This window comes from Equus caballus, chromosome 13 (assembly GCF_041296265.1).
Source record: "Equus caballus isolate H_3958 breed thoroughbred chromosome 13, TB-T2T, whole genome shotgun sequence".
NCBI classification, from domain to species: domain Eukaryota; kingdom Metazoa; phylum Chordata; class Mammalia; order Perissodactyla; family Equidae; genus Equus; species Equus caballus.
This window is the reverse complement of record NC_091696.1, coordinates 44,517,128-44,539,122: the sequence shown is the minus strand read 5'-3', so window position 1 is coordinate 44,539,122 and position 21,995 is coordinate 44,517,128. Positions and strand designations below refer to the sequence as shown.

Sequence of the window (21,995 nt, the reverse complement as noted above, 5' to 3'; positions counted from 1 at the left end):
GTGGGAGCAGGGCAGGGGCCTGAGGACATCCCCACCCCCCTGCCCGGCCCCTCTCACACCCCTGTGGACGTGGGGACCTTTGGGCGGGGCCCAGGCCTGCTCCCTCCTGGCAGCCCAGGTTGGCCGTGCCCCCCGTGGGCCCCCAATGCAGACCTGCAGCCCAGACACCAGCCAAGAACAAGCTCCATAGAGCTCTGCCACCCGCGGCCCAGGAAAGGGGCTGACACGAAGTCGGGGAGAAGGGAATCCGGCCACTCAGTGGCGGGTGGAGAGACACAGACGCGCCACACGGGGCTCTAGAAAGCAGCTTTGACGCTGGGTCCGGAACGTGTTCTGCGACTTGTGGCAGGTGGGAGGGCCTGGCCAGGCAAGATGAGGGGCACCAAGTGTCGGGGGCCAGGGCGCAGCCCCGTGCAGTGGGGGCCACAGCGGTTTCCCTTCTCAGAGGTGGGAGGGCATTGCGGGGAAGGGCCCGGGGCCAAGGCCGAGTCCCTGTTTTGCTGCCTGCTTGCTATGCGACCTTGGGCAGGTCACCTGCACTGTCACGTGTGACCCAGAGGTGATGAGGATGATGGGAACGCCGATCATGACCACTGTCATTGTCATCACAGCAGCACCTCTTTCTAAGCATCCGCTCCACCAGGCACTGTCCGAGGTGCGGCGCTGGTATCAACTCATTGCATTCCCAGACACACACGTTCCCGGTGCAATCGTTAACCCCTGCTCCCAGGTGAGGAGACCGAGGGCACAGAGAGGCTAAGGAATCTGCCCAAGGCCACACAGCCAGCACGTGGCAGAGTCGGGATGGAATTTGTAAGAACCCGGCCGCCCTGCCTCTCCCTGGGATGTTAGGAGGAGGAAAGGAATCAGCGCAGAGAAAACTCTCAGAAGGGTGCTGAGCACGCAGCAGGCGCTCCACTGATGGAAGCCGCACTTTGATTCTGATCAAAGAACGGAAGGCAAAAAGGACGCAGGACCAAGAGCCAAACATGGGGCTGCGCGAGGCCAGTCCACACCAGCCACATGGCTGGGAACACGGAGGTTGCTCAGCGGGTGCTGGTCATCACTGTTAGTATTATTGATAAAGCCTTTACAAACTGTAAAGTTCTGGAGAAACAAACTGTAAAGTGCAAGGCAAGAGTGTCCCTGTCAATTATGCACACAGTGGGTCCTCTGCACGCCAGGAGCGGGCGGGAGTGGCCCCTGCCCGGGCTGGCCCGTCCATCCTCACCTGGCTGGTGAAGGGCAGGCCCAGCCTCCGGAGAGCGAGCGCCGAGTGGCTGACGTTCACCACCAGCTCCAGAGTGCCGTTCAGCGGCCGGGCCACCAGGGCTGCCACGTCCACACTCACCCCGCTGTCCCCATGGAGGGCCACACCAGCGCGGGTCTGGGTCTCTAGAGGCAGGAAACAACACTGGCTGCTGAGGACTCGAGGTCACCTCCCTTCCCAGCTCAGGGATGCACAGAGACTGCGGAAGGGGCCACGCCCTGAGGACACTAGTGGGATGGAGCCTGGGCAAGCCCTTCACCTCTCTGAGCCGCAGTGACATCCTCAGTCATGAGGCGTCTCCCCATCTTGGCCTGGCCGGCTCCTTCTCTCATTGGGGTCACCGCTGAAGTGACACCTCCTCCGAGAATCCCCCCCACCCCGATTGCCCATCTAAAGTCCCAACCCTTCCTGCTCCCTCCCCTGCCAGAACATCCGCCTGGTGGGGACAGGGCCTTTAGTCAGGTTTGTTCCCTGCAATGTCCCCAGAGCGTAGCACAGCTCCCAACACACAGCAGGTGCCCCGTCCTTGCTGACGGAATGAACGAATGAATGAAGGCTTCTCTCAAGGGTGAATCAAACACCAAATTGATGTCAAATGACACTGACCCATAGCTCACCCACCCCGCGTGGGGGCGTCCCTTCCAGGGCCCTGACCCCAGGCTGGACAAGCCTCATCTCGGCCAGCAGTGAAAACCCCCCAGAAAGGAGAGTCCAGGGCCCGGAACCTCACAGTCGGGGGTTGAGTCTTACGATTCTTTGACTTCAACTCCTCCTGCCACAGTTACAAAAGGGTTCCCGGGAGGGAGGAGGTGAGGCCGAGCCTGCGGCAGAGGCTGGCTCCCAGGGGCAGCTCGCTCCTCCGGCCCCGGCCCCTGGCATCGGGGCCGGGCAGGGGGGCAGTGCTCCTGGGCCGATGGGGACAAGCCTGCAGCTCTGGGCCTCGATTTCCTCACCTATGAAGTGGGCACAGCCCGCCCACGCCAACAAGGTTGACTGGGACATCACACCTGCCCGTGGGCACACAGTGGGTCTCAGGAATACTTGTGCCCTTCCTTCATTATTCGACCTTCAACCCTGTGCACCTACTATGCGTGGGGCAGGACCGGGGAGGGGACATGGTCCCCAGGCCTAGGGGCTTCCTGACTGTCAGGGACACCAGGATGCTAATGCCAGGCCGAAGGGGTCCCCTGAGGGGTTGGGATAGCAATGGGGGAAGTGAGAGGTCACCCTGGCTGGAGGTGACCACACCAGGCCCCCCGGGGGTCAGGGGCAGAGTGGTCAAGGCCCTCCCTGGGACGACCGTCCCATCCCTTACCCGCCATGTCCCCAACAGACCCTTCCTCAGAGCGGTCCACGAGGTCAGCCCACAGTGACACAGTTCCTATCTGATGCAGGTCCCCGCTCAGCCCACAGCAGGTGGAGGGCCAACGTGGAAAAGTTTGGGGCCAGGAGAAGATGACCCGAGGGACCGGGGCAGCCCCCAGGGGTCCTGATCTCTGCAAGCTCCTTCGGGGTCAGAGGGCAGCCCTGGACTCGCCCTGCCTGGGTTCAAGACCTGACTTCATCCTCAACCAGTTGTGTGTCCTGGAACAAGTGACTCAACCTCTCGGAGCTTCCATTCCTCCTCTGCAGAATGGGGTGGTGTTACCAAGCCCTACTTCATACGCTCATGCATTCATTCAACAGACATTTAATTGAACACCTACTCTGTGTCACACTGTAAAACAGACCAAAGTCCCCCCCTGTCCCGGTGGAGCGTATATTCTAGCATGGGGAGGGGAGAAGACAGGCATCAAGAAATGCAGGTACCGGATAAGTCAGTTACACAGGGCGTTAGAATGACAGAGCCAGAAAGAGGGATGGGAGAGCTAGAGCGAGGTGGGGGGCAAATAAGTAGCTTAGGTAGGAAAGGTCTCACTGAGGAGCTGACATTGGAAAAACGCTGGAAGGTGGTGAGGGAGTGAGCCAAGCAGATGTGTAGGGGAAGAGCATTCCAGGCAGTGGGAACAGCCTGTGCAAAGGTCCTGAGGCAGGAGCAAGGCCAATGTGTTTGAAGAATAGCAAGGAGTGGAAGGAGCGGGGGCCCGAAGATGAGGTCAGAGAGGTGAGGGTGAGGCTCCTGAGGGCTCAGAGGCCCCGCTACGGGCGTTGACTTTCCCTGGGTGTGAACGGGACAGTTGAGCTGATTCATGGAGCTCCCGTGTATAGACATCTTGTCTGGTATGTATGCAGTAAGCGCTCAATCAATGCTGGCTCTTATTACTCTTCTCTTCCCTTCCCCCTCCATGATGGGTTACATCGCTTCCCCCTAAAGCCCTAATGGCCCCCACAGCTGTGCAGGGGACCTTATTTGGAAAGAGGGTCTTTGCAGAGGTGATCAAGCTGGAGGAGGCCGTGCCGGGAGAGGAAGGGCCCTGATTCACCGACGGGTGACCTCGAAGGAGAAGAGGCGCAGACACAGGCAGAGATGGAGCGAAGCTGCCACCAGCCCAGGAACCCCGGGGCCCCCGGAGCTGGAAGAGGCAGGAAGAATGGTCCCCTAGAGCCTTCGGGGGGAGCCTGGCCCCGACGACACCTGATTTCTGACTTCCGGCCTCAGAGCCGCGTGAGGATAAACTCCTGGTGCTTGAAGCCCCCAGTTCGCGGGACTTTGTTTTGGCAGCCGGAGGAAACGCATCCACGCGCCCTTGGGAATCAGGCCCTGGAAGGGCAGGGGGTCCAGTGCGTGCTGGAGCCCAGGGCCACGCCAGGCCTTGACGGGGGTCTCGGTGCGCCGGGGTCCAGGTGTGAGGCCGGTGGGCAGGCTCCCAGCGGGGGAAGCCGCTCTCGGTCCCGGTGTAGTGCGCTGGGGGTCTTACCGTGCGTCTGCAGCTCGGCGCTGAGGCGGGCCTCGCCCGGGAACCCCGCCCGCCGCAGGGCCCCGCTGTCGTGCTGGCTGCGGCCGGAGAGCTCCAGGCACCCGGCACGGTGACAGCCGCTCACGGAGTAGTTCAGAGAAGCGGGCCCGGCCCAGATGCGCCCGGAATGCTCAAAGCAGGAGCCGCCGTCAGGAACATCCACGGAGAGCTGGAACGACACAACACAGAGCTGGAACGACATCGAGGGGATGCCGGGCCACCCCGGGGAAGGGAGTCACCCCGCCCGGCTGGCCCCGGCTCACGCAGACCCACATCTCTGTGCGGGAGGGACTGAGACCCCCTCGGGGGACCAGCCCTGGGCAACAGCTGGGTCCCCCCTCGGCTGACCGCACACGTGCTGTTTTGCTGGGCGGACCGTTCTGGCCGAGAAGAGACTGCTAACAGGTACGGGGTTTCCATTTGGGGTGGTGAAAAACTTCTGGAACTAGAAAGTGGTTGTACAATGTTGTGAACGTACTAATGCTCCCGAATTGTACACTTGAAAACAGTTAAAATGTAAACATTATACGTATTTTCCCCCCATAAAGGAAATTTTTAAAATATGCATAACTTGGATAACTTGGAAGATTTCAGACAGGGCCTGAGCTCTCTCCAGCCGCACACCGCCCACCAGACACAGTTTCGTTCTCCTCCGGCCCCCGAGGGTGGAGTTTGCAATCTCTGCACCACAGGCTCGTAAGCGAATGACAGAAGCCACAGCAGCAGCAGGGCACGAAGCACGTGGCCGCAGGGGGCGGGGCCCCTCGCCGCTCTATGTCACCCGCTTTATAAGGCAGGGGTTCACATCGACTGCGCTCCTTCTGGGTGCCGAGCCCCGATCCACATGCGGGGAGGGCCGCCCACGGAACACAGAAACGCCTGACCCCGAGGGGCTGAAGCGCCAGGGGTGGGAGACAGCTCAGGACGAGGTGACAGCATCGCAGGCATCAGGTGACGGGAAGATGATGGAAAAGAGAAAGCTGGGACGAGAGGGAGGCGTGAAGGAAGGAATGAATGAAGTATCTGTACACCTGTCTCTGCCCCCAGACCACTCATATTTGGTGTTTGACCCCGGTTCCTGACATAGAGCTTCTAACCCTGCAAATTCTTGAGTGATGGGGAGATAAGAGCATCTGACACCCCGAGCTCCTAAATTCCTCGGAACTGCCTGGGTGAGAGAAGTGTCTTTGGATCTCGTGAGGTGACTCTTGGTGGCTCCTAGATGAGGGGGGTCACCAGAAAGACCGAGTGGTGATCAGAAGCTTAGAACTGCCAACCCCACTCCCAACCTCGGTGGAGGGGAGAGGGGCTGGAGATTAAGTCAATGATCCATCACGCCTACGTGATGAAGCCCCCACAAAAATCCCTAAACCATGGGGTTCAGGGGGCTTGTGGCTTGGTGAACACATCCATATGCCGGGGGGGGCGCTGTACCCCAACTCCATGGGGACAGAACTCCAGACCCCCGCCCGTGTCCCTCTTCATCTGCGTCCTTTATCACGTAATAGACCAGCGAGCGTAAGCAGGGGTTTCTGAGGGCTGTGAGCTGGCCTAGCAAATGACCGGGCCCCAGGAGGGGTCATGGGAACTCCGATTTCTAGTGGGTCAGCAGTGCAGGTGACAAGTTGGGACCTGCGGTTGGCATCTGAGGTGGGGGCAGCCTCGAGCCCTTCACCTGTGGGGTCTGTGGTAACTCCAGTGTCAGAAGTGAACTGAACTGTAGGACACCCAGCTGGCATGGGGCACCCCACACATCTGGTCACAGACGTGTCCTGAGTGAGGAGTAGAGAAACGAGAGGTTTTTCTTTTACACAGGGTCAGGGCCGGGGTGACATTCACCAGGTGGCCAGGGAAGGCCTGAGAAAGGACGCACGTGCAAAGGCCCGGGGGAGGCCAGGAGTGGGCTGCAGGCATCAAAGGGAAACAGCGTCGGCCTCAGGCAGAGGTGCGCCGGGTGAGTCTGAAGAAAGGGCTGGAAGGTGAACGTGGCCGGAGGAAGGTCGGCGAGGGGAGCTGTGGGGGGCGAGCTCAGAGAGGAGGTGGGCAGATCCCGGCCAGAGGCTCTGTGACGCTGGGCTGGCCTCTGAGTGAGCGACTCAAATGGACTTGGGGGTGCTGCTGGGTGGGGACGATACCAGAGGGGACGAGGGTGGGCGCAGGGAGCCCAGAGCGCACACGGCCTGGACACAGGTGGGACCTGAGGAGGCTCGGAGCAGGAGATGAAGCTGGAGGGGGTCAGAAGGGGTCGAGTTCTGGGTATGCTCAGCATTTCCTGAGGGTGGGATTCTGCGTGAGCGAAGACGAGAGGTCGAGGATGACTCTGAGGGTTTGGACTGCACGGCTGGAAGGACATGGGCGGTGCCATCCCCAAGATGGGGAAACCGGCAGGAGAATGAGGCTCAGAGGGAAGTCTGAACTTTGTCTACCATCTCCCGTGTCCTCAATGTTTTCAAGGTTTGTTGAGTGAATGAATGATCGCTGGCTGCATGCATTTCCATCATCACTGGCGCTCGCCAAGGCTGACCTGCAGGCCCATCCTGTCCTCCACGGGGAGCGCCCGCAGCGTGGGGACGTTGTGCTGGAGAGCGTAGCTCAGGGAGACGTGCTCCGGCCGCCGAGTGAAGGTCAGCTCCTCGGACACCTGTCGGGGCGGAGGACCGTGGGACCTGGGCCACCGGGCTGGGCTGTCCCCACAGCCCCCCAGCTCCCCGAGGCCCCGCCGGCAGAGCCCCACACCTGTGTGCCATCCACTCCGACCCGCAGGATGCATCTGTAGCTGGGCCCGCGCCTCTCGGTGGCCAGGTCCAGCAGGACCCGGGCTGGGAGGGCCCAGCGGCTGGACTGGGGCAGGCTGTGTGTGAGCAACAGGTCCACCTCCTGCTGGGTCTACAACGGAGCGAGAGAAACAGAGACTCACGTGCCTGGGAGGCGGCAAGATCCTCCCAGAGAGAGAAAAGCAGACCACTCACAGACAGGAAATCGAGCCTCTTTTCTTCCCTTCCCCATTGGCCATTCCATCGTGTAAAAACAATTCGGTAGATTTTCAAAAAATGTGATGAATGCATTTGGGGGGTCTGCTCTAAGGTAAGTGGCATGTACAGAATTCACTGGGGAGGTGCCCAGGGGAGGAACCTCAGAGAAGAAGCCTTCAGTGAGGTCCAGGGAGGGACCCACAGAACGTTTGGGAAGCACATGCCGTACTGGTTGGTTGAGATGCAGGGGACACGGGAGACCATCAGTGGCCCAAATGAAAAGTCATGAGAAGTTCAGAATGAGGCTCAGGATGACCCACGATGGGCCTGCTTCTCACGCGGGCGGCTCTATGTCCCAGGCCCACAGCTCTCTGTCACGTAAGTGATGCAATGCTTAGGGAATTTCCCAGGGAGCTCTGGGAAGGCCAGCCGGTTCAAACGAAAACTGAGGAAGTGAAGCTGGACCTGCACAGCCCGTGACCCAGCGATTCCACTGCTCGCCTCGGTCCACTGAAGGTCGTGCGCAAGAGGGGTGGAAGCAGCACGAGTCATCAGAGGCAGAAACTGGACACACAATCAAGAAGAACTGAAAGCAGGGTCCGGAGCAGACATGTGCACACCCACCATTCACAGCAGCCAAGGGGTGGAAGCGGCCCAGTGCCCATCGACAGACAACGGGATAAACAGGTGGGCCATCCATACAACGCAATGTTACTGAGCCTTACAAACGAAGGGGATTCTGAGCCGCGCGACAACACGGAAGAACCCTGAGGACATCACGCTAAGTGAAATGAGCCAGGCACAAAAAGACACAGTCATGCGCCCATAATGACATTTTGGTTAACAATGGACCGCATATGCGACGCTGGTCCCGTAATATGAGTACCACAGGGCCCAGGTGTGCAGTGGGCTGTGCCGTCTAGGTTTGTGTAAGTGCGCTCTGTGATGCTCACACAACGATGAGATCGCCTAAAAATGCGTTTCTCAGAACGTGTCCCCGTTGTTAAGCGACGCGTGACTGTGCCGTATGGTTCCCTTTATCTGAGGTACCTAGATTAGTCATACTCCTAGAGACAGAAAGCAGAAGGGTGGTCGCCAGGAGCTGGGCGGCGAGGGGAAGGAGAAGTTACTGTTTAACGGATACAGAGTTTCAGTTTTGCAAGAGGAAAAGAGTCTGGAGATGGATGGTGGTGATGGTTGCACAACGATGTGAATGTTCTCAATGCCACTGAGCTGTACACTTAAAAAAAATTAGGATGGTAAAGTTTACATTCATCTGCATTTTATAATAAGATATTTTAAAAATAAAATAGAAACATGTACTGGATTAATGAATGAAATAATATACAATAAAAAACTGGCACTACTCCAATGCTTCTTGATAGACGAATTGGGATAGAGCCACACCATGGAATACTATACAGCAGTGAAAAAGGACAAGCAACAACAACACACAGCATGGGTGACTCCCACAAACACAATGTTGAACAAAAGAACGCAGACCCGAGAGGGAGCATGCTGTGTGATCCTACATGCATGCCATTCAAGGGGTCGGATGGATGGGGACTCACGGGGTAGTTGGTAAATGGAAGGGGACCAAGGGAGCTTCTGGGGTTCTGGTCACATTCTGCCCCTTGAGAGAGGTGGTAAGTTCATGAAAATTCACCAAGCTGTGCATTTTTCCCTCTGCCCGTTTCTACAGTTATATAAATAAAACATTCTTTAAAAAGCAAACAAACAGGAGGAAAGTGGGGCCCGCAGGGCGGGGCAGTTGAGGAGTTTCTCCTTGGAAGCCTCACTCCTCTACTGTGGGTCCTGACACCCTCCTCTCCTGGGTCCTCTTTGGAGTCAGGAACGAGTCCGAATGCTTCTCCTCGGGCCCATGAGCACGTGGCCCGGGTACCCCGCCCAGGCCACCCCGGGCAGCCCGCCCCCCCACACCCTCACCTCGCTGGTCCTGAGGACGAGCAGCCCCTGCAGTGTGCTGGCGTCCACGGTGACCAGGCCCTGGGCATCCAGAGCCCCAGAGTCCACCACGACGTAGCCGGAGCCCTCGACTCGGCCCGGGACCCCCAGGGCCTAGAGGGGTTTACAGACACAGGAGAGTAGAGCTTCCTAAGCAGGGCGCGGTCCAAAGTGGGCATCAGGGGTCCTAAAGGCCCTCTTGAACTGGCTGCAGAATGGGGCGTGAGTGTGCACAAGCGTGCGTCTCTCCAGCAGAGGGTCTGTGACCACGACAGGTTCTCAGAGCGCCTGAGGGTCCCGCATGGGCAGCTCTGCCCTCGCAGCGAGCTCCTCCCTCCCCCTCACACCCCCCCCACCCCGGACCACGAGTTCTCGAGGTTTTGCAGCAAGAGAACCAAGGCTGTGACACCAACCTGGCCGAGACTCTTGCACCCACTGGCAGCCACGGACCTCGCCTCTCCCACATCTTCCCGCTTCCCTCTCCTCCTCCCCAGGTGCACACAACGTCCGCTCTCCACAGGCAGACAGACAGACAGACAGGAGCCCGTCCATCCCGGAAACAGGCTGCTGACGGGCGCCCTGAGCATCTCTGGGCTCCTCCCGCCAGCATGCCACCTTAGCGCACGGAGGGGAAAGACGCCGCCCTTCGCCGCACGCCTGGTGTGCACGGGGCACTGCGGGGCGCGGGGCGTCTAACGTTTCACTGACTCCTGATGCTGGAGGAGGTGGTCGCACCCCATTTTATGATGATGAAACTGAAGCCCAGAGAACAGCGACTTGCTCCAGGTCACCCAGAGACCAGGGGCAGAGCCGCAAGGCACAGCCTGGCGTTTCCTGGCTGCCAAGGTGGGCTCCCCAGCCTGGGCCTTCCTGAGACCCCCATGAGGCTGCTGCCTGGCCCGCCACCTGCCCAACATGGTGCTCCACCCCCCTACCCCTCCCTCCACTTAGGATGCCTGCCCCCCGCCTCCGGGACCCCTTCTCCCTCCGGGTTCCTCCTCCTGCCTGCTCGTCCTTCCCGTCCCTGCAGCTTTGCAGCCTGGGTGCCCTGGCTCAGTCTGCGCCCTGCCCACGGCCATCACAGCCAGTCTCGTGGCCTTAAAAGGTGACCCCTGGAGGCCGAGGGCCCCCAGTCCAGAACATGGCTGACCCCCCAACATCTCTTCTTGGGCATTCAACAGTCCCATCAAATTTAACACAATAGGACTCATGAGTCAGTGACACCGCCCTCTCCCCGTCCTCTCCCTCTGGCCGTGCTCCCATCACTGGGAACGGCAACCCCGGCCCTCTGGTCCCGCAGGACAAAAGCAGGGGCACCATCCTGGCTCCCCTCTTTCCTTCACACCCACGTCCAAACATCCCCCTGCTCCTCTCCCTCAGCCTCTGCAACGCATCCTGAATCTTAGCCCTCTCCCACGTCACATGCTGTTTACAAAACGGGACTCCGCAACCTACGGCCCCCGGGCCACATCCAGCCCACCATCTGCTGTTGTAAATAAAGTTTTATTGGCACATGGTCCAGCCCATTCATTTACACAACATCTGTGGTATTTTGTGCTACAAGGGCAGCATGGGGTGCTTACAACAGAGGCTGCACGGCCTGCAAAGCTGAAGATGTTCACCGTCTGGACTTTTACAGAAATGGTCTGATCCTGGTCCTAGAGAATGCCCTTCCTTGTGTAGTGCTGCCTCAGGGCCTTTGCACTGGCCATGCCTAGAATACTCTTTCCCCAGATATCTGCATGACTCCTCTCTTCTCTCCTTCAAGTCTGGGCTCAAGTGTCCTCCTGTCTTTGGGCCGACCTTGACCGACTTATATAAAATTGCAATAGCCGCCCTTTCACTCTCCCCATTCTCACTTCCCATCTCTCCTTAGTCATCAGCACCAGCAAATTCACTGATCTATCCTGGGGATCGCCTGTCTCCCCGAGGCAGGCGTTTGTCTCTGCCTTGCTCACGGCTTTATCTCCAGGACACAGACGAGGTCCCCAATAAGTAATGATGAGTCCATCCTCTGGGGGCCGCCCCACCTCTCTGGTTTGCCAGTGGTCGGGAAACAGACCCCTGTCCTGCCCCCCGGAGACCCTGTGCCTACCCCTCACATGCCCCCTGGCTCCACCTACCTGCAGGGCCTCACAGGAGCTCTCAACCAGCACCCGCCCCTGCAGCCTGCCGTCCAGCCGCAGCTCGCCGCCGCCCCGCAGCTCACAGGCCCCCGCCCGCAGCTGCAGACCCAGCCGGTGCCCGGCCCCCCACCCGAGCCGGCCGGTCAGCGAGGTCTCTGCAGGGACGGCCCACAGCACGGGCAGCGTGTGCCTCAGCTTCGCTCGGAGCGTGGCCTCAGCCTGGAGGACGGCCGTCACCAAGGTCAGGGAGGCGGTCTGGCCAGCCACCGCAAGGGCCCCGGACACCTCTGCTTCCCCACCGGCGGCCTGCAGAGAGCCACTGAGCTGCGTCCCTGCGGCGAGGCCCAGGCCCTGCTGGACCACAGAGAGAGGGGTCAGAGGGGGGTCGCATGTCAGGAGTGAGCCTGATTCTCCATCCTCCACCCTCTTCCCCTCCAGCCCACCAATCCGTGCTCCCCCCATCACGGTGACAACAAAATAGCACCAATCAGAATAAACACAAGTACCCATCACAGAACCCTCGCTGCCCGCACAGCCTCAGGCTGAGAGCTTTACAAGGACGCTCTCTTCCCATCCTATCTGACAGCTCTGAGATGGGTGCTTCCCCACCTCACAGCTGGGGAAACTGAGGCCCAAAGGGGGGGGGAGCAAATCGCCCAGGGTCATACAGCCAACAGCAGAGCTTAGGTCTGAACCGGATCTGTCTTCAGTCCGTGCTTCAAATCTGTGCTGTCCAATGGGAGAGTCACCAACCACATGGGGCTGTTTCAATTCAAATTAAAATGAAGTAAAAGGAAAACTTCATTTTCTCGGTCACGCTAGTGAGCACGTTTTAAGTACTCTGTAGCTACACGTGGCTGGAGACTGCTGGCCCGGACAGCAAAGAACAGGACATTTCCACCATCATAGAAGCTTCTAGCGGGAGGCCTGCTTCCTCCCTTGATGCTTTACTCTCTCTCGTGGCTCAGCCGCGTGCCAACTCGATTAATACTGACAGAACATCTGCGCGGGCCGGGCCCTGTGCTCGGGGAAGCCGAGTGGACCAGCCCACGTGTCCCTGTCCCCAGGGAGCTCCATCAGGGGAGGAGACAGACAAGGAGACAGGCAGAGCGGCTGGTGCCACTCAGACGTGGACACTGGTCCTGTCTGCTCACCCGGGACTCCAGCATCCCCCCGTTCTGAGAGTCACAGTTTCCTCTCCCCCAAATACCACCGGACGATTCTCAGACAGTCTCCCAGCACAGATCAAACGCAGCCGGGGGTTTCTAAAGGGTTATGAAACCGACACGTGACTGTCCCCACGGTCAGCTGAGGCCAGCTCCCCTCATTTCCTTCCTGCGCTCAGAATTTTATAGAAAGACAAACTCTTAGCAATTCCGAGTCTGTGGTCCTTCCGTTTCACAGCGTTGCGTGAGTCTAACCTCTCCCAGCCTCAGTGTCCTCATCTGCCAAATGGGACACGGCATTGGAGACAAGAGGAGCCAAATGGCCGAGAGGGCGTTCGGGAAACAGTAGCTGGGGGCCTCGGGGAGCCCCTGGAGGGAGGTGCCGGCCAGGCTCACACCAGCAGGGGCCCTTTTTGCTGTAAGCCGCCTCACTGCTCGCCTCGCTGGCCTGCCACACGTACCTCCAGCAGCGGGCAGCCCGGCTCCGTGGCCAGTGTCCATGTGCTTCGGTCCCCAGCATGCTGCTCCAGCGCGCCCTGCAGCTGGCACGGCCCCATCTGGAGGGCCAGGGAGCGGTGGGCCTCGGGGCCAGCCCGGGCGGTGAGGTTAATGGCACTGCCAGACGGCAGGCCCAGGCGGCCCAGCAGGGGCAGCGAGTGGCTCAGGCGCCCGAGGACCGAGATCTGGGGCCCGCAGGGGCGGGTCAGCTGCAGGTGGGCGTCTCCACGGTCACTGTGGAGGCCCGTGGCCAGCGTGAACTCACAGGGGCCCCAGCTCAGGATGCCCTCAGAGCGCAGGGCCCGCGGGATGCTGGCTGCCTGGAATATGGGGAAAGTGGTGGGGTTTCAGGGTGGCTTCAAAAGCCAAGGTGGGGGGGCTGGAGATGGGCCTGGGTGGGAAGAGGGCAGCGTGGGTCCCATGGCCTCGACTCTGTTGGGACCTCTCTCTGCAAAGTGACCAATCGCATGGGTACCCCAGCGACAGCCGTGGGCTCGAGTTCTGGCTCCACCACTGTCTTTCCAAACTAGTGACCTCAGTTTACCCACCTCTAAAATGGGAGTTGACCACAGCATCATAAGTTGCTGGGAGACGTAAATGGGTTAACACTTGTGACTTGCTAGCCCCAGGCCAGGCGCCCAGAAAGCATTGGCTATTGGGAATCCATCATTAACCTCAATGATCCTTGGCTGGAGGGCAGAGATCCTAAGTAACTGGCTCCATGGGGGCCCACAGTGCACCCACCCGAGGCGGGGGCGATGGAGCTCACCCTGCTCAGGTCTCCCAACCTCTCTGGCCTCAGTGCATCCCCTGGGACTAAGGACACGCAGCCCCTTCCTAACGGGGCTGAGAACTTAAGGAGTGAGGCGCACGGTGCTCAGTAAACATGAGCTGTTACTCTCTACTGTTCCCACTGTTCCTCCTGGAGCCTTGACCCCCCAAGTAGGATAGGCGAGACCGTGAGAAAAGAATCCGCCTGAGCCCCAGAAAGGAGGGGATCAGCATCTCAGTAGGGCCCTTGGTGAAAGGGGAGGAGATGCAGTTCAGGTCCCGTTTTTGGCTCAAAGCTTTGTGGTTGATAAGGCCCCAAATTCAAGGGACTAGGGTAAAAAAAGAAGTTTCTCGTGCTCAGGGCAGAGCTGGGCATACAGTAGGCAGGTAATAATTTGTGGAGGGCAGTAGGGTCCCTGCCAGGACTCTGCGCTCACCGGTGGGGAAGGAGCTTACCTCCAGAGGGGGGCAGCCATTCTCCAGAGACAGGGTCCAGTTGGCGTGTGTGGCCTCAGTCCTGACGTCCCCCCAGGCATTCAGGGTGCATGGGCCCAGGGCCAGCTCCAGCTGGGCCCTGAGGGGTTTATCTCCCCCCACGGACACTCGGATGTGGTTGTCGGGGGCAACCCCCAGAGCCTGAAGCGGAGGCCACACATGCCGGAGGCTGGCGTCCAGGTGGGCACTGTGGCCGCGGGATGTGTGGACGTGCGCCCGGGCGAATGAGTCCGCGGAAGATACCTGAGCCGCCAGGCTGGCCGCGGAGGCGTGGACCAGGAAGGAGCCATTCAAGGACAGCACCGCCGGATTCTGTCCCCAAGAAAGGCAGGCTGAGGCCGAGCAGGGGTCCCTACAACACGCCACCAAGCGGCAGTCCACCCTCTGCTTGGCCACGTCAGTCGAGGGAGCCCCAGCCCCCCGGGCCCTCCGCATCCCCCATTAACACGGGGACTTTGCTCCTGCAGAGGGCTTCTCTGTGAAGAGCTGAAACCGGCCACCCGGGTCACCAAGTTCGACCTTTCAGAGCATCTCAGGGCCCCCGACGTCCCCTCCCATGACGCACAGGCCGGACACTGTGTCCTCCTCCGGACTCTCCTCCCATTTCACAACAGAGGCTCAGGTCGCTCGACCTCTCTCACGCGGCTTGTCTGGCCACGGCCTCTCTCAGTGACCCCAGGGAAAGTCACCAATCCTTGAGGAGGCGTGTTCTCAGGCCCTGGGGGCCCAGCCTGGGGACCTGGGGGGCGTCTGCACCCCCAAGAGAGAACCAGGAGCTGCTCACAGCCTCTTCCTGTCACCCAGAGCTCATCTGGCTGTCTGCGGTGGGGACAGCGCCACCAATGACGGGGCAGACGCACACAGCCAGCCCCACCACAGCCAAAGGGAGACCACAGAGGAGCCACGTCGCTCCGGGGTGTCCCGCCTGGATGCTGCTGACCTGCTCTAGAACGGACGAATGCCTTGATCTCTAGCCTTTCCCCGGGTTTCCAGACCACGGCTGTCGCAGGGGAGGGCCATCCACTCGCCACCCATCCTCCCCCCCGACCACAGTTAGTCCTCCCAGAACCGCCCCTCCCCGAGCCTCTCTCATACAGGGAGCTGCCAACCCCACACGGCCCCCTGCTCTTAAATTTCATCCGTGGGGAGCCAGCCCATCCGTCCAGCCTGTTAACACCCTCTAAATCCTGATCCTTAATTCTCTTAGTTAACCCTCCCACCATTCAGGCCACTGTGTGACGTTGGGAGAGTGACTTTGCCTCTCTGAGCCTCTGTTTCCACATCTGTAAAATGGGCTTATGATTCCCGGTAGCTGGGTAAAACAGAGGACATCATGTTGAGATGGCCACTCGACACGTGTCGGCTCACTTCATGCTCGACACCATAATGCAGGGGTTGTCATCTGCAGTTTACAGATGACGAGGCTGAGGCTCAGAGAGGTTAAGGCCTTGCTAAAAGTCACACAGCAGGTGAGTGGCAGGGCTGGGCAGGAAGCCGCGTTGGCCTGATTCTCTGGCGTTTGTGTCTTTCTGTGTTGGGTGGAGCCACTACCACTGGCTAAGCTGGATTCATGAAAGGACTGCATTGTTCATGCTCACACAGACATGAAGCTGGCAGAAACAGTGCTCCCCGAGGAGGCCATGTTCCGTCTCCCTGGACGGCCAGGCAGCGAGCCCACGGTGCCACCTCCCAGAACCCCTGGGCAGTGCCCCAGGCCGGACACCCTGCAGGACTGGGTCAGCACCTCCAGGCTCACATCTCCCCACTTCCTCCAGGAGACGCAGCACGCAGCCAGGCCAGGACGGTGTGCCTCAAGAGCAGAAACACCTCTGTCCTCCTCCTCCAGGCAGTCCTCAGGTCTATGCTCACTGGCCGGTGCCCCACGGCCAGCCAGGCAGCAGAGCTCAGCCAGGCCAGGCCTGCAAACAGCTGCCCACTAAGCTGACAAGGTCCGCAGGTGGCCCCAGTGGTCGCCCCACGTCCAGTTCCCCTACAGCCACAGGGCCCTGCTGGAGCTCTGGGAGTCCAGGCCCTGTGCTCAGGCCTCTCCACTGCCCTTTGCCTGTGAGGGAGAGGGCCCACTGCCCACCTGCACCCTGGCCTGGAGGGCCCAGAGATACCTACGCTGGCTGGGCTGCGTCCCAGCCCTGGCAGCACGTGCCAGCTGTGAGCCCCACGGTCTGTCTGCCTCGAAACGCCTACATGCGCCTGTCACCCGCCCAGCCACCCGTGGCACAGGCTGTCTTGAAACACTCAGATTCTGGGTCGATGTCTAAGTGTGCTTGCAGAAGGGACTGCCTATCTGCTGTGAGGCTGGGCCGGGTCCCACTCGGAGCTGGGAGCCCAGGTGCGCATCACTGGGGACGTGAAGGGCTCGGAGGTGGGGACCGTGTGTGTGGGTCAGCCTGGCAGTGGCCACAGGCCCCAGTCCGTGCTGCAGGCAGCCCCCTGTGCTCAGGCTCTGCCAGCACCCCCCACCCCCGGAGGTGGACTGCCATGTGCCACCACTGCCCTGCCAGTGACAGAGACCCTTGTACCTCAAGAGGCCACCACCCGTCGACGTGTCCCCAGCACAGTCCTGACAGCTGGGCAGGCAAGGCGTCTCCACTGCAGTTGACCTGCGGAGACCAGCTGGGTGGGTAGGGGGCATGCCGACAGACATCACTGGGAAGATGGCAGAGGGAGGCCTCGACCCCCGACCTTGACCCCAGACGGAGCACCGAGATCCAGCTCGACCCCATCTCCCTTTCTGAAGCCCCCCTGGGACAATCACCCCCAAAGAGAGGTTTGTGCAGAGACCGGAGGGCTAACCCACAGCATCGTCACAAAGCGGGTCACCAGAGCCCGCGTCCTCACAGGGCCTGTGTGTGCCGGGCTCTACCCGGTTCCTCATCTGACCCTAAGGCAACCTCAGGGGGCAGGGATTGCCAATAGGCCCTATTTGCAGACGGGGGCACTGAGGCACAGAGGGAGCACCAGGTGAGTGAGGAAGCAGCCTGGCTTCAGACCCTGATCACTCGCCCCGCCTCCCACACCCTTCCGATGGGTCACCGGCCCTGGGACGACACGGAGGTTCCTGCTTTCCCTTCTTGAGAAGGATGCAAGAGACGGCCGTGTGCCCGCTTCCTCATCCAGCCCTCAAGCTTCCTCCAGGGGAGGTACCAGAAGACAAGCGATGGCCCAGGGTCGCGGCAGTTTCAATTTTATTAGATAGGACCAGAGTCCTCCAAAGTGGCTGCCTCAGTTACACTTCCAGATATGGGTGTGCGTGGCGGGGGGGGGGGGGGGGGGGGAGTTGACAGGAGGACGGTGGATGAGAGGACAAGAGGACAGAGCAGAAGAAAATGATGAAGAGTAGAAGGCAGGGTAGGGAGGATGGAAGGGCCAGGAGGGTGAGAGGAAAGGAAAAAGGATGAATGGGAGGAAGGAAAGGGGGGTTAGGTAGACGGGAGGGGCCAGGGTGGTGGGAGGGGCTAGTGCAGTGGGGACTAAGGTCGGGGGCGGGGTCAAGGTGAAGGGCGTGGCCAGGGTGGGTGGGAGGGGCCAGGGTGGTGGGCGGGGCTATGGTGGTGGGCGGGGCTAGTGCAGCAGGGACTAGAGATGCTGGAGAGGCAGGGGTTGCTCTCTCTTCTCGCCATCCCAGCAGTGAGGGCAGCCGCCCGCCCACTGGGCCAAGGCGGTGGGAGGGTCAGGGTGGGCAGGCGGGGCTAGTGCTATGGGGACTAGGGTGGTGGGCGGGGACTAGGGCGGTGGGCGGAGCCCGGGCAGGAGCCAGCCGGATGGGCGACTAGAGATGCTGGAGGGACAGGGGTCGCTCCGGTCTCCCCATCCCAGCAGTGATGGCAGCCGCCCGGCCCGTGGGCTTCTCCGGTCCCTCACCTGGAGCCCCGATCGGCCGTGGTGCAGGCCCAGCGCCAGCCCCTGGTGGCCGCCCTCTCCCCTCCGCTCCAGGGCCACGCGAAGTTGCTGGCCGTCTACACTCGCGGTCAGCCCGGCCGCCAGCCTGGGTCCCGTGCTCTGGGTAGAAGCAAAGCCGTGGGTGTGCCTCAGACCCTCTGCCCCCGCGCCCCGCATGCAGGGCCGGGCCCAGCCCCCCGACCTACCTGGAAGTGCCCGGCGCCGTCCACGGAGAAGGGGAGGCCCCAGCGCCGGAGGCTGGGCACCGTGTGGCCGAGGCTGGCGCGGAGCCGGCTGCCCCCCGCGCCGGGAGCCGGGCCCTCCAGGCCGAGGGCGGCGTCCAGCTGGCCTCCCGTGCTCCGCAGGGCCATGTGCACTGAGAGGTTGGAAGCCGCGTGGGTGTGTGACAGGAGCATCTCTGCCTCCGAGGGGAGTCCTGGGGGCCAGAGGAACCATGAAGATGGCGGAGCCGGGTCTACCCTCGATGGGAGTCAGAACGGGGGTCCCTGTCTCTGCCAGCCCACCTTCTCTCTGGAGGGTCTCCTGAGCCCTGAGGCGGATTCGGTCCCCCAGGTCTCACTGCCCCCAAATATACCAGGTCGAACCATATGAAATTGTCAACATTCAACCATTTCTGACCCACGAAAAGGTCAGTTTCCCCTGGTCCCACCTAAGCCATTTGGCCCTGCCCATCCCTCCTACCTGCCCCACTCAAGGTGCTGACGTTATGACTCAGGCTGCCTGAAAGCTGGCCGTGCCCAGGGCCCCAGGTGCAGGCCCCACCCAGCGCCAGGCTGCCAGCTTTGGCACGGAGACTGGCCTGGCCCCCAAGGCTTCCTGGCTGAGCCTGCAGCCGCCCTCTCAGCCAGAGCTCCGCTGGCAAGGCCTGGCTGCTGTTCTGGGCGAGGATGCAGGTCACGCTGTGCACGCTGGTGCTGTTCCCTGCCTTCTCATGCTTGTCCCGCAGGAGGAAGCCCAGCACAGCTGAGTCAGCAGTGACTTTGATGGTACCTGCAGAGGATGGGAGAGAGGCCATACAGAGCAGGGGGTCAGCCCAGGAGACTGGGCTGCTGTGGGAAGAATGAAAAGGGTCGGAAGTTCCTAGATCGATGATGTTGTGATTCTAACGTCAGGAGGGCACACCTGGGAAATGGACCCAATTAAATCAACTTCTTCCCAGCATGCTCTGAGGACCAAGCCAGCTAATTCACAAATAAAAGGGCTTTGGCCAAAAAGCAGCAAGCCCGGTAAGGGATGTCCATTAAGCCCAGCGCTCAATTCCTGCTCAGGAGAGTCAAAGACCACTTGTGGAACGGTCCCATTTTACAGACAACAAAACTGAGACCCAGGAAGCCTTGAGGATCCCAACCTGAGATCTGAGCGATGGAAACATTTCTTAGAGGTCTCTTCCAACCAAGCCAGCCCTGGGGGTCTAGCGGTTAAGATTCGGGGCTCTCAGCGCCCTAGCCCAGGTTCGTTTCCTGGTCTGGGAACCACACCACCCGTCTGTTGGAGGCTGTGTGTGGCTGTGATGCTGAAAGCTGTGCCACCAGTATTTCAAACACCAGCAGGGTCACCCCTGGTGGACAGGTTTCAGTGGAGCTTCCAGACTAAGACAGACTAGGAAGAAGGGCCTGGCCACCCACTTGCCAAAAAACTGGCCATGAAAACCCTGTGAACAGCAGTGGAGCATTGACTGATGGAGCACCGGAAGGTGAGAGGATGGTGCAAAAAGACCAGGCAGGGTGCTGCTCCGCTGTCCACAGGGTCGCTAGGAGTTGGAATCGTCTCCACGGCACTAACCACCGCTCTTCCATCCAGAGAAGATTCCACCCCTTGGGCCGGTCCCATGCACATGCGTAACCCAGGCACTTCATCAGAACCGTTTAGGTCTCCTGACCCCAACCAGGTTCTGTCGGGGCCTTGATGTGGTCTAAGTGTCCTTATACCTTCCCCTGTCATTCAAGGTTTGATGCAGGGGTCACCACCTCCAGGAAGCCTTCCCGGGCCCTTTGGCATCCCCAGGCTGGGTTAGACACCCTTGCTCTGTGTTTCCAGACATAGAACTCACCCCCAACTCTATCAAGAGTACAGAGCACTTTCCATACACATAGAACTTTCTCGCAGAATCTTGAAATCATCTTTTTACAAATCCCTTGGTTGTGGGGCCCTATGTCACCATGTCCTACAAGAGGTTAACCAGTTTTTTCATCTGGAAAATATGGATAACCAGAGTAAAACTTCACCAGATTACTGTGAAGATAAAATGAAATAATGTCATGGAACAGAACCGAGTCCAAGAATACACACATATGGGCAATTGATTTGCAACAAAGATGCAAAGGTCATTCAGTGGAGAAAAGATAGTCTTTGCAATAAGTGTGCAGAAACGATTGGAAATCCACATGTAACCATATCACCTTGACTGTTATCTGATCATCCACACAAGTTAATTCAAAATCACCACAGACCTAAATTTAAAACTTAAACCAGAAAGCTTCTAGGAAAAAAAAACACAAGAGAAAAATTTTGTGGCCTCGGTTTAGGCAAAGATTTCATCTATGACATCCAAAGCCGGCTTTTCCGATGGATGAAAAGAAAAGAAAAAAAATGATAAGTTGGACTTCATCAAAATTAAAAACCTCCACTGTTCAAAAGATGACATTAAAAAAAAATGAGAAGACGAGCCGTAGATCAGGAGAAGATATTGTCAGAACATATTTCTGATAAAGGGCTTATATAAATGATTCCCAAACTCAATAATACATAAACAGACAACTCCGTCTTTAAAATGGGCAAAAGCTTTGAATAGACACTTCACCAAAGAAGATTTACAACTGGCAAGTAAGCCTATGGAAAGACGTTCAGCAAAATTAGTTGTTGGGGAAATGCAAATTAAAACCAAAATGAGATACCACTAGAAATCAGTAAGAAAGACAAAATTCCTCCCAAAAAACTGAAAACTGACAATACCAATTGCGAGCAAGAAAAGCAGGCAATCAGAATTCTCACACGTTGCTGGTGGGAACGTAAAATGGTACAGCCACCTCGGAGACAGTCCGGCAGTTTCCTATAAAGTTAAACGGATCCTTGCCAGACAATCCTGCAATTCCGCTCCTTGGTATCCACCAAGAGAAATGAACCCATAAGTTCCTACAAAAACCTGTAAGCCAATGATTAGAGCAGCTTTACTCATGACTGGAAAATTCTGGAAATAACCCAAATGTCCTTCGACTGTGCGTGGATAAACGGCAGCACATCCATTTAACGGAATACTACTCAGCAATAAAAAGGAATAAACTGCAGATACGTGCCACCACTTGGGTGACTGTCAACCACATTAGGTTGGGCAGAAGACGCCATACTCGAAAGTTGACGTACTGTCTGATGCCATTCACGTGACATTCTGGAATCACCAAAATGACAGGGACAAACAGCTCAGTGGTTGCTGGGGACGGGGGTGCAGGCAAAGCTGACTACAATCAACAACAGAAGAACTTTCTGGGGAGATGGAAGCGTGCTGTATCAAGCCTGTGTTGGTGGGTACACAACTGTATGAGTTCATCAAAATTTAAAGGCTATTTTCCTGTATGTAAATTAGACCCCAAGAAATCATACCTCAATAATTGCCTTCACAAATGAAGCCATGTGTGTTAAGGATTAAGAGATCAGGAAGGGGATTTGTTACCCATCAGCTGAAAATAGTCAAATAGTAAACTTCAGAAAGACGAAGGGGTGGCCCTCAGTGTAACGCCAAGTAAACTTGACAAGAACAGTACTGTTGTGACATTTTTTACTTGACTGTGTTGAAATTTTTTTCAAACCTATGTCATATTTCATGAGGAAGTTTGGTTTTGCCACAATTTAACCAATTAGGGGTTAGAAGGGTCAGTGTCGATGTCACTATAAGACCAGAGAATGACAATATCCCCCAAGGT

At 58.7% G+C, this 21,995-nt stretch overlaps 1 protein-coding gene across 1 annotated transcript in view; it reads right to left on the bottom strand.

The window, feature by feature from the left end:
- The window catches only part of LOC102148840 (uncharacterized), a 137,970-nt gene that overhangs the window by 35,601 nt on the left and 80,374 nt on the right, over positions 1-21,995 (bottom strand). Inside the window, exons 40-45 of the mRNA XM_070231012.1 lie at positions 18,760-19,068; positions 18,264-18,493; positions 18,040-18,177; positions 16,698-16,778; positions 4,129-4,336; positions 1,232-1,395 (exon numbers count right to left, since the gene is read on the bottom strand). Of these exons, the coding sequence (XP_070087113.1) occupies positions 1,232-1,395; positions 4,129-4,336; positions 16,698-16,778; positions 18,040-18,177; positions 18,264-18,493; positions 18,760-19,068 (1,130 nt within the window). The remainder of the gene's footprint in view (positions 1-1,231; positions 1,396-4,128; positions 4,337-16,697; positions 16,779-18,039; positions 18,178-18,263; positions 18,494-18,759; positions 19,069-21,995) is intronic.